The sequence below is a fragment of the Bombina bombina genome, chromosome 4 (genome assembly GCF_027579735.1).
Source record: "Bombina bombina isolate aBomBom1 chromosome 4, aBomBom1.pri, whole genome shotgun sequence".
Lineage (NCBI taxonomy): Eukaryota > Metazoa > Chordata > Amphibia > Anura > Bombinatoridae > Bombina > Bombina bombina.
This window is the reverse complement of record NC_069502.1, coordinates 1,181,706,244-1,181,718,798: the sequence shown is the minus strand read 5'-3', so window position 1 is coordinate 1,181,718,798 and position 12,555 is coordinate 1,181,706,244. Positions and strand designations below refer to the sequence as shown.

The following is a 12,555-nucleotide window of genomic DNA, read 5'->3' as shown; positions in this document are numbered from 1 at the left end:
AGCAACGCTTAAAGGGACAGTCTAGTCAAAATTAAATGTTCATTATTCAGATTGAGCAGTAACACTGTAGATTTGCATAATCAACAAAGGCATGATAAGAAGACAATGCAATAGCACTTAGTCTGAACTTCAAATTAATAGTACATTTTTGTTAAATAAATTGAAACGTTATGTCTATTTCCACTCCCCCTGTACCATGTGACAGCCATCAGCCAATCACAAATGCATATACGTATATGCTGTGAATTCTTGCACATGCTCAGTAGGAGTTGGTGACTGAAAAAGTTTAAATATAAAAAGACTGTGCACATTTTGTTAATGGAAGTAAATTGGAAAGTTGTTTAAAAATGCTGCTCTATCTGAATCACGAAGTTTAATTTTGACTTGAGTGTCCCTTTAAAGCAACTTTCTAATTTACTGCTATTATCATTTTTTTTCTTTGTTCTCTTGGTATCTTTAAATGGAAAAGCAAGAATGTAAGCTTAGGAGCCAGCCCATTTTTGGTTCAGCACTTGGGTAGTGCTTTCTGATTGGTGTCTAAATGTAGCCACCAATCAGCAAGCGCTACCCAGGTGTTGAACCAAAGATAGGCAGACTCCTAAGCTTACATGTTTGCTTTTCAAATAACAGGAGTGAATTAGGAGGTTGCGTAAAATTGCTGCTCTATCTGTATAATGAAAGTTTAATTTTGACTAGAATATCCCTTTAATGAATGCTGTATATGGTATAAACCTTTCAATGAGGCCCCACGCACAGGAACCTCACGAGCGTCTATGTTATGTAGGGTTACCACCTCAGCCATGTTTTCCTGGACAGTTATGAGTTACACATGATGCAGGGTGTGCAGGGGGCAACATGCACAGCACATCTGGACAGCACACGAATAGTGACTCTCGGCCGCACTATTCATGTTCCTCCCTGCACACCCTGCAGCATGTGTAATTCATAAGTGACCAGGGAAACATGGCCAGGGTGGCAACTCTAATGTGATGTCTTAAAAGAAGTGAAACACTGTTAACACATTTAAATAACATGCGGTCCCTTTGGCTCTGCTCTGGCATTTCTTGCAGTATTTGTATGGCAGTAAGTAGCTGTATGTCAGGCAATAAAACAATGATTGTATGGCAGCAAGTAGCTGTATGTCAGGCAATAAAACAATGCTTGTATGGCAGCAAGCAGTTAGCTGTATGTCAGACAATAAAACAATGATTGTATGGCAGCAAGTAGCTGTATGTCAGGCAATAAAACAATGATTGTATGGCAGCAAGTAGCTGTATGTCAGGCAATAAAACAATGATTGTATGGCAGCAAGTAGTTAGCTGTATGTCAGGCAATAAAACAATGCTTGTATGGCAGCAAGCAGTTAGCTGTATGTCAGGCAATAAAACAATGATTGTATGGCAGCAAGTAGCTGTATGTCAGGCAATAAAACAATGATTGTATGGCAGCAAGCAGTTAGCTGTATGTCAGGCAATAAAACAATGATTGTATGGCAGCAAGCAGTTAGCTGTATGTCAGGCAATAAAACAATGCTTGTATGGCAGCAAGTAGCTGTATGTCAGGCAATAAAACAATGCTTGTATGGCAGCAAGCAGTTAGCTGTATGTCAGGCAATAAAACAATGATTGTATGGCAGCAAGTAGCTGTATGTCAGGCAATAAAACAATGATTGTATGGGGGCGGAGCTTGGCCGTTCAGAGAAATGGCCGCGTAGTGCAATAGCTCCTAGGCCCTAAGTCCTCAAACCCAGCAGCCATACCCGACCTAAGCCGCAAAAATATCCCCACACCAGAGGCGACAGCCCGCTGAACTTGGCCCGGCATCCCTTCAGCCGCAAACCCCCCCTCATTGGCACCGGATCCGCTCCTAACACCGGGCGGCGCCCGGACCTGAAGGAGGGGATAACACGCGACTAGGCCTCAGCAACTCTAGAGCCGGACCACATCCAGCGAGACACTACGTGGCAAACTAACAGCCACAAGCGCCCGACAACGACCCCACACGCCAAAACCAACCGCAGCTCTCAGGGCACGATTCACACACCGCGACGGCGAGGTAAGAAGGGGCGCACCACAGGCCTCAAGCAGCAACGGCCTCAATCACCCACAGCTCTGCCACATAGCCATCCACCACGGTTCAGGGGAGTGCAGAGACTAGGCGCCCCGAAAGATTACCGGAGCCCTCATTAAGGAGGGAGCAAACTCTGACAGACACTGACTCAAGGGGCATATAGCGGTCACTGCACAATACACACACTGTGCACCCCCTGGGGGACCCACCTCTATCTCTACCGCTACACACCATCAGACTACCGGTTCACCTGCCCTTCGAAAACAAAATACAGATATCAGAGCTTGTGTACTTACACAGTCCCCTTAAGGCAGCAACTATACTCAGGAGATTCTTAAGCTACACAGTGCAAAAAAACGGACCACAGGACTGTAATTCTTTGTAGGACACAGGAGTCAAGGCCTAAGCGCTAGCCTAAACTCCTATATGCCATAAACTTTCTCTCTGGCCCCTACATAAACGGCCAGCCATTATACGCTCCAGCCTTTATCACCCTGCATGAAAAGCAGAACATAGGGCAGCAATCCCTTACAGAGAGCAGGGAAGAAAAGCTCAAATAACATCACAGACGCCCTTATTTTATTAATCTTATTACTGGCTCATCACACCACTAAAAGAACAACAGTCCTTTATCCACACCAGCCCCCACCATATCCCACCAGCATGCCGGGGAAAAAAACAACCAAACTGGACAATACACCACAACCCAGGACCATGCAGCAGTTTTTAAGACAATCTGATCTTACACCAAAGCGCACACAGCCATCTTCAGATAACAATGTGCCTGCAACTAGCTCACAGCCCAGTGCCCAGACCGAGAGCCCAAATCATGAAACTACACAGCCAATCACTAGAGAAGACCTTAAAACTTTATGTTCTAAAGAATATTTCAAAGAAATGCTAACTGAAGTAAAGGGCTGGTATGGCGACCTTAAAAGGGACTTATCAAGGGTGACGCAGAGAGTCACCAACCTAGAAGAGAATCACAATACAACTAGCAATGATATCAACCATATGTCCCGCCTTCTCTACGATCAGGAAGAAACCATACACAACTTACTAGAGAAGGTTGAGGATCTAGACAACAGGGGCAGGAGGAATAATCTGAGAGTTCAAGGGATTCCCGAATCCATACTCCCAGGAGCCCTGGAGGGCTGCCTACAGGCCCTGTTCCGCACGTTAAAAGGAGACGAGAATGCCCCTGAGGTTATTATTGAAAGAGCACACAGGGCCCTTAGGGCCAAGCCTCCTCCTAAAGCACCCCCCAGGGATGTTATTCTGAAATTGCTGCACTTCAAGGACAAGGAGGACATCCTAAAACATTCACGGCAGAAACAGGAAATTACACATGCAGGCTGCCGCATCCAGATCTTCACAGACTTAAGCCCCACGACACTCCAGAAAAGGAGGGAACTTAACCATATAACTACAGTGCTCCGAGAAAAGAAGATAGCTTACCGGTGGGGGTTCCCGGTCAGCATCATTGCCAATAATGGCAACACCACAGCCATCTACAAAGCTCAAGATGATTTACCTCAGTTTTGTGAGGCCTTACAGATACGCATCCAGACAGAGGACCAAATGAAGGATAGCTCTACACTGGGACCCCCCCCCCCCGGGAGCCGAGTGCGATCCGCATCTACATTTAACACTGAAAGGGGCTTTCACAAACACCCCTCATTGGTGACTGTCGCTGATGATGTGGAGGAACCACATCAACACTTGGACTGCTCGTCCCCACGGCCTAGGCCAGGGGCCAGTTCCTGAATCAAGGCTACAGGTCGTATATAATACAATGTTTTCTGTTGAACTATCTTTTCTAATGCTGGGTTTGTTGACGGGGATATTACCCTAATTTGTTAGTTACTTATCTTGTTAGTTAACTGTTAAATATTGATTGCTGTTTTTATAGCTCTGCAGAATAATATCATTTTATACAACTTCAACCTCCATAGCGAGATTGTACTGTTATTATACAGTATTTGTCTTCATTCTCATCCTTCCTACCTCCCACCCTCCTTAATCCCCCCCCTTTTTTCTTTCCCTACTCTCTCTCCCTGTATCCCACCTTTTACCCACCACTGTACATAGGACCGAGGAGTCTTAGACACCACACATACCACAGACCGACAGAAGGAGAGGACCCCACAGACCCGACAGTTGCTGCCCGGCCTCCGGCGCACTCGCACACTCACAAACATACTAAGCACAACCACAGTAGTCTGGTGCTGCCTGGCCGGACCTTTTATACCCCCAAAGCATGCAGCCGCGCCCCATTAAATTCATGACCATTAATGCCAAGGGGCTTAATAGCCCTGAAAAGCGGTCGATTGCTTTCACACAGTTACACAAAGCAGGAGGGGACATTATTTGTATCCAAGAGACTCACTTCAAAAAAGGGAGGGAGCCTAGGTATATTGCCCACAGGTACAACACCTTTTACCTAGCATCAGGCTGCTCAAAGAAAGGTGGGGTAGGCATCTTCGTCAAAAACTCGATACCTTTTCAACCAACCAAAGTTCTTAAAGACACTAAAGGCTCCTACCTCCTAGTGGTGGGAATCCTGTTTAACTCCTACATCACCATAGCCAATGCCTACCTGCCAAACCAAGGCCAACACATCGTGCTCAAACAGCTGACACAGCTGATCTTGGAGCACACGAGAGGCGTACTGCTTCTAGCGGGCGACTTTAATCTACCACTAGAACCTCACCTTGACACCTCATCAGGGAAAACCACCACACCACACAGAGTAATCAGAAATGTAAATTCACAACTCCGCTCACTAAAATTACATGACATATGGAGATCTCTTCACCCAAACACGCGGGACTACACCTTCTTTTCATACCCACACCATGTCTACACCAGAATTGACTACCTCATAACAGACCAAGTAGGCCTCTCGCTGATTGACGACACCAACATACTACCAATTACCTTGTCAGACCATGCCCCTGTACAATGCACACTAAACTGGCCGGATGTACCTGTAAAACCCTACATCTGGAGACTTGACGACCATACGTTAGACAACCCCCTACACAAACTGACCATTGACACCACACTACGGCATTACTTCAACGAAAATCCACTAGATGCTCTGCCCACCCCCACGACATGGGAGGCACACAAATGTGTAGCAAGGGGGGAATTCATTAGACTCAAAGCCACAGAAATCAAACAAAACAGACAATTCCTTAACTCTTCTTTATCACAGATTAGATATTGGGAGTCTGAATTAAAGAAGAACACATCCTCCACCACAATACTAAAGTCCCTGACCACGGTCAAGACCGAACTGAATAACCATCTTATTAAAGAATATCAGAGAAAGGCATCAATGCTACAACAAAAATATTTTGAGATGAACGACAAAATAGGCCCCTCACTAGCCAAAGCGCTGAAACGCAAGCAACTGAACACACACATTCACTCCCTAAAGGACGCTCTAGGGCACACACAGAAAGATAGCGTAAGAATAGCTGAGACATTCCGACGGTATTATGAAGCATTGTACAATATCACCAACAAAAGCACACAGTCACACATTGACAACTACCTTAGGGACATCCAGCTACCTACACTCTCCCAAGAAGACTCAGAACACTTAGACAGACCGATAACGGCTGACGAAATTAAGTTAGCCATCAAGAGTATGCCAAATGGAAAGAGCCCAGGGCCTGATGGTTTGGGGGTAAAATATTACAAAGACTTTATCCATCACCTACTAACACCCCTAACACACTTGTTCAACTCACTGCTGACAGAGGGGGGTTTCACTGATCAGATGCTAGAGGCTAATATCACCGTTCTACCTAAACAGGGCAAAACTCCAGACAGGCCAGAGAACTTCCGCCCGATCTCACTCCTCAATGTAGACATAAAGATCTATGCCAAGGTATTAGCCAACAGAATCAATAAGATCCTACCTACGCTGATACACCCTGATCAGGTGGGATTCGTACCCGGCAGAGAGGCGCGAGACAACACGCTGAAAGTGTTACAGCTTGTGTCGCACGCACAACATCAGAACAGGCCTCTCATACTGGTCTCAACAGACGCCGAAAAGGCTTTTGACCGGGTGCACTGGCCTTTTCTGAAAGCGGTACTAATCAAAATTAGGTTTAGCGAAACTTTTGTTAGACAAATATTCACTCTCTATGAAAACCCCTCGGCCAGAGTGAAGGTCAATGGCCTACTGTCAGATAGATTCCACATAAGAAATGGGACCAGGCAGGGCTGCCCGCTCTCACCGATTCTCTTTGCTATTTCAATAGAGGCTTTGGCACAGAAAATTAGAGAGGACCCTCAGATTTCGGGTATCAAAGTCAAATCGAGTACACACAAATTGGCATTATATGCTGACGATGTCCTTCTCACACTCTCTGACATAGAGACTTCTCTCCCCAGAGTCTTAAACACCTTTAGTGAATACGGCCAATTCTCTAACTTTCACCTCAATGTAGCTAAATCTGAGATATTGAACATTACTTACGACACGGAAGCTCTGACCACAGCACTGGACATATGCCCCTTGAGATTACAACAAGATAAGCTTAAATATCTAGGGATATACATTTCCCCAGACGCCCAGATAGTTTTCCAAGAAAACTACAAAAACCTGGAAACCGCACTGACAGCGGATTTATCCAGATGGAAAAACAAATCTATTTCCTGGCTAGGGCGTATAAATGTTGTCAAGATGAACGTGCTACCCAGACTACTCTACATTCTCCAAACGACACTGATTCCCCTCCCAAGGAACTACCTGCAAAAAATCCAAAACTTAATTGAACAATACATCTGGGGAGGGGTCAGACCAAGGGTAGCCAGGAAAACGTTATATTTGCCCAGAGACAGGGGGGGCCTAGGGGTCCCAAACATACTAACATACAAACAGGCAATCACGCTGAGCAGACTACTGGACTGGTGCTCTAACGACCCTAACAAAGAATGGGTGCGACTGGACTGTGACATCTTAAACACCAATAACGCAGGCTTAGTTGCCTGGATACTAGAAAAGGATAGGCCCGCAGCCACAACAATGTACCCTTTGCTGACAGACTTCTTCACTACATGGGACAAGATAATAAATACTACATCTCACTTAACAACTAGATACTCCCCATTAACCCCTATCTATCAGAATGCTGCCCTGCCTTGGAACTTACCTGAGGGCAGCACCACTATGGACACACCCTTGAAAGATTACGTTTTCAGGTCCCTGACCGACGGACATAGGCTCAAGACATTAGCAGACATCTCCGAGGAACAACCTCACCTGACCCTGACCTGGTACTCACACATGCGGATGAACCACTACCTTGCGACACATAAACACAGACCCTGCTTAACTAGAAAACCTACCAATTTTTAGACACTATGCCTAAAAAATACACCGACAGCTCATGCAGTCTCTCTGCTTTACAAATTGCTACTATTAGACGACACCCAGACACTTCCTTCCTACACGAAGATGTGGGAAAGAGAATGGCAAACCGAGATAGGCTATGAGGGATTGGCAAACTGCTTTCTTAATGACCAAATCAGCCTCAATTTCTATGAGAGTGCAGGAATCCAGCTTCAAATGTATAGCAAGATGGTACCTCACGCCCAGCAGGCTGCAGAAGATCTACAAACAGGCCTCAGGCAAATGCTGGAGAGACTGCGGGGCAGTTGGCACTCCAACTCACATATGGTGGGACTGCCCTAAGCTTGATGAGTATTGGGTCAAAGTCTTCAATCATATAGAACTTGTCTTGGGGAAACCCCTGCAGAACAGCCCAAACACTCTGCTATACCTTTCATTGCCCGAACTACCCTGCAAAGCAAACAGAGCCCTATTACTGGTCATGCTCAATGGAGCCAAACTACTGATCCCAAAACACTGGAAATCCAGCACCACACCGACCTTTCAGGAATGGCGAGCACAAGTAGACACACTGCTACATCTAGAGAGATACCATCACCTCCGACAGGGGACTGTAGACACACACGAGATGATGCTGGAGAGCTGGGCAGCACATAAATGACGGACAGAGTAAGACAGGGACAGACTGCACCCTACCCCCCCCCCCCCCACTCCCTCTCCCCCCCCGCCCCCCCAACTCCCCCCCCCCCCAACTCCCCCCCCCCCCAACTCCCCCCCCCCCACACCTCTTCTTACCTCCTACCCTCTGGTGACCCTAGCACATGCTTGCATAACTTGGTGGGAATGGATATTGAGCACCAGGGACACAGCACTAATGGACTCTAGGACTTTCATCACTTAAGTGCTCTTTGAACTGTGTCCTCACTCCTTGGTAATCACAGACCACCTGTCATTGAACTGATTAATAATCCTGCAAGCTTGGGGGCACCAGCGCTAATACTATATAATTTTTATCTTTTAGTATCTTTCTGTTACATTTCGCAAAGCTACATTTGAACACCTTTGTATTTACATTTACTTTGGAACAATTGGAAAGCTTGTAAACATTTGAATTTTCTTTAATAAAGCTCTTTTGAAAACAAAAAAAAAACAAAACAAAAAAAAAAACAATGATTGTATGGCAGGAAGTAGCTGTATGTCAGGCAATAAAACAATGATTGTATGGCAGCAAGTAGTTAGCTGTATGTCAGGCAATAAAACAACGATTGTATGGCAGCAAGTAGTTAGCTGTATGTCAGGCAATAAAACAATGATTGTATGGCAGCAAGCAGTTAGCTGTATGTCAGGCAATAAAACAATGATTGTATGGCAGCACATAGTTAGCTGTATGTCAGGCAATAAAACAATGATTGTATGGCAGCAAGTAGTTAGCTGTATGTCAGGCAATAAAACAATGATTGTATGGCAGCAAGCAGTTAGCTGTATGTCAGGCAATAAAACAATGATTGTATGGCAGCAAGTAGTTAGCTGTATGTCAGGCAATAAAACAATGATTGTATGGCAGCAAGTAGTTAGCTGTATGTCAGGCAATAAAACAATGATTGTATGGCAGCAGTTTGCTGTATGTCAGGCAATAAAACAATGATTGTATGGCAGCAAGCAGTTAGCTGTATCTCAGGCAATAAAACAATGATTGTATGGCAGCAACCAGTTAGCTGTATGTCAGGCAATAAAACAATGCTTGTATGGCAGCAAGCAGTTAGCTGTATGTCAGGCAATAAAACAATGATTGTATGGCAGCAAGTAGTTAGCTGTATGTCAGGCAATAAAACAATGCTTGTATGGCAGCAAGTTGCTGTATGTCAGGCAATAAAACAATGCTTGTATGGCAGCAAGTAGCTGTATGTCAGGCAATAAAACAATGCTTGTATGGCATTTAGATAGAGCAGCTAGTGTTACACTTTACAGACTTACAAGCAGTAAAGTCAGTCCAGTGGGCGCATACACAACACTGTATGTACTTCCTGTTTCAGAGCCGCTGCACAAGTGAGCCATGAGGGATCAGCTGTGTGTCTGGATCGCTGCCAGCTTTCAGTTCCTTGTCAGCCTGACAGAGGATGCTACGCAAGGCAGCGGCCTGTTTTGTAAATGCATTTCCTTTACAGCTCAGAGCGATTAAAGAGAATTTAAAGGAATATAATGAGCTCAAAATCAAACTCCTCCTTAAATGTTTAAAGGGACAGTCAACTCCAAAACAGATAATCCCTTTATTACCCATTCCCCAGTCTTGCACATCCAACATGGTTATATTAATATACTTTTTACCTCTGTGATTACCTTGTAGCTAAGCCTTTAGTGCCATGTTGTGCGCAACTCCAGGAGTGAGCACAATGTTATCTCAATGGTCCGCATGAACTAGCAGTCTCCTGTTGCGAAAAGCTAATATAAAAGCATGTGATAAGAGGCTGTCTATAGTGGCTTAGAAACAGGCAGGAATGTAGAGGTTTAAATGTTATAAAGTCTATTTATATAACAATGTTGGCTGTGCAATAACAATTTTGGTGTAGACTTTCCCTTTAATTAAACATACTAAAACAATTATGTGATGCACTTTATTTATTTTGATAGTGTTTCCTTATTTACCTATTAAAAACAAACTTTTTCTACTCCTCCAGATAAGGAAAGCACCCTGCAAACGGCAGTTTGTTTGACCCTGCTATGTGCTACGCAGTGGTTGCTTAAATGGTGCAGGAGCTGACTTTCATCTCACTCTGATTGGTCAAAGCAGAGGGGATAAGATAAACATACGCAACACCCTATTTTATATTTACACCTGCAGTGCTGAAACTGCAAAATGCAGCATGTAGCAAGTCATAGAAACACTTCATGATTCTATACACAAATAACTCATTAAACCTATAAAGTATTAGCAGATGATATTAAAATTTGTCTTCACTTTCAGAATAAAAACATATGCGCATGTTCCCAGCTAGCTCTGGCAAGAAACAAAAGCGTCTTTACCTTTTTACTCTGAGCACTTTTGCTTTGAATGATAGTTAATGCAACACATTTTAAAGGGACATGAAACACAGACATTTCTTTTGTGACTCAGACACAGCATAGAATTTTAAAAATGTTTCCAATTTACCTCTATTATCAAATTTGCTTAGTTCAGATGATATTCTTTTACCAAAGTAGGTATCTAGAGCACTACATAGCAGGACATAATGCTGCCATATAGATGGCATTCTTGCAAAACTGCTGCCATATATTGCTCCAGAAATATGCACACTCCTGAGATTTTCAACAAAAGATACAGCGATAACTAAGAAAATTTGATAATAGAAGTAAATTAGAAAATGGTTTAACATTTCATGCACTATCTGAATCATGAAAGAAACGTTTTGAGTTTGGTGACCCTTTAATTCAGCTGCAGCATGAGAACGAATCCTTGTTATGACTAATATATGTGTGTTTACTATAAGTTGTTATACAATGTGCAGGGGGCGGGCAGCTACATCATTGCGTGTTGAAAGAGTATCATTTTTACTGCATCTTAAGATGAAGCTAGAAGAGATGAGATGAGTTGTGTGCAAGAGGATCTTTAAACCTACTAGATGGATTTGGAAGCACAGATTAATTAAACTGTACTCAGATGAAACTTAAACAGGAGCTGAACACAGACAAACTGAAACAAGCTGGAGTAACCTGAAAGATTTGTTAGCAGAGCTGCTTCTAAGCAACACAGCAGACTACAACCTTAAATGGACAGTAAACACAGATTTAAACACAATTCTTTGATAACAGCAAGTGTTTAAAGTGACCTGCCTGTAAGAACTTTATGGATGGGTATATGTGATCCCTGCGACCAGATGATGATAGACAAAGAATTTATTTTCTAAGAGGGGGGGTCAAGGGAGAAAGAATGATGGAGATGGTGGGTAAGCTCGAAATAGTCCATCCCATACTGCGAAAGTTTCCGTAACTATTGGGTTGCGCAAGCCAGTTTACCATTTCTATTCTTCTTTGCAATCCAGCAATGATCACCAAGGTTATTGCTTCCCTCCAAGCCCATCCATAGCTGATCTTGTAGACAAAAGTTCCAATTCAAGATGCAAGATAAGTGTGCGGCATAATAATAATAAACCTAGTCCCCCTCAGTCTATATAGTGTAGATGTGTCCTTATCCTTATCATTATCTTTATTTATTAAAAGGAACATAAAATATCATTAGTAAAATACTCTAATGTGTCACAGCAGATTGCTTACACAGACAGGCAAACGATTTATAAACACTTAGTTAAAGGGACAGGAAAGTCAAACTTAAACTTTAATGATTTTAGATATAATTGTAAAGTTGTTAAAAATTGCACGTTTCATTATATAATGTGCTCTGTTCTTTTGGTATCCTGTGTTAAAATGCATACCTTGGTACAGCAATGCACTACTGGGAGCTAGCTGCTGATTGGTGGTTGCTTAAATATACACCTCTTGTCATTGGCTTATTTTATGTGTTCAGCTAGCTCCCAGTAGTGAATTGCTACTCCTTCAACAAAGGATACCGAGACTTAAGAATAATAAGTCAGACTTGCAATGTTAGGTAACACGTATATCACTGAGGTGAAACAAAGTAAGCCATCTTTGAGAATGCTTGGCAAAATGCGGTCAGTGGCGCAAGACAGTTAGAGAAGAGGGTCTCTCCCAGGTCTGTTGTTTTAATCTGTAAATAATAATAAAGGATAAGTCTTAACCGCTACATTTTTGCCTTGAGTAAATCTGTTGCTAAAACTAAGTAGTTAACTTGGTTGCAAAAACACAAGTATTTTGCAACTTTGTTTCAAGTCAGAGATACGATTACATGTTATCTAACATTGCAAGTCTGACTTATTATTCTTAAAGGGATACTGAACTCAAATGTTTGCTTTAATGATTCAGATAGAGCATTCAATTTTAAGCAACTTTCTAATTTAGTCCTATTATAACATTTTCTTTGTTCTCTTGGTATCTTTTTTTTAAAAAAACAGGCTAAATGTATCCACCAAGCAGCAAGCACTACCCAGGGTTCTGAAACAAAATTGGGCCAGCTCGTTATTTTAAAATAAAGATACCAG

General features: G+C 43.2%; 1 protein-coding gene across 2 annotated transcripts in view; it reads right to left on the bottom strand.

Moving 5' to 3' along the window:
* Positions 1 to 12,555, bottom strand: part of LOC128658154 (uncharacterized) — a 258,955-nt gene that overhangs the window by 165,754 nt on the left and 80,646 nt on the right. Inside the window, exon 1 of one of the 2 annotated variants that reach the window (XM_053712656.1) lies at positions 9,419 to 9,540. The exons of the other annotated variant lie outside the window; for it this stretch is intronic. Coding sequence (XP_053568631.1) covers positions 9,419 to 9,499 — 81 coding nt within the window. The 5' untranslated portion in view covers positions 9,500 to 9,540. Of the gene's footprint in view, positions 1 to 9,418; positions 9,541 to 12,555 lie in introns of those variants that run through there. 2 annotated transcript variants of the gene reach the window in all.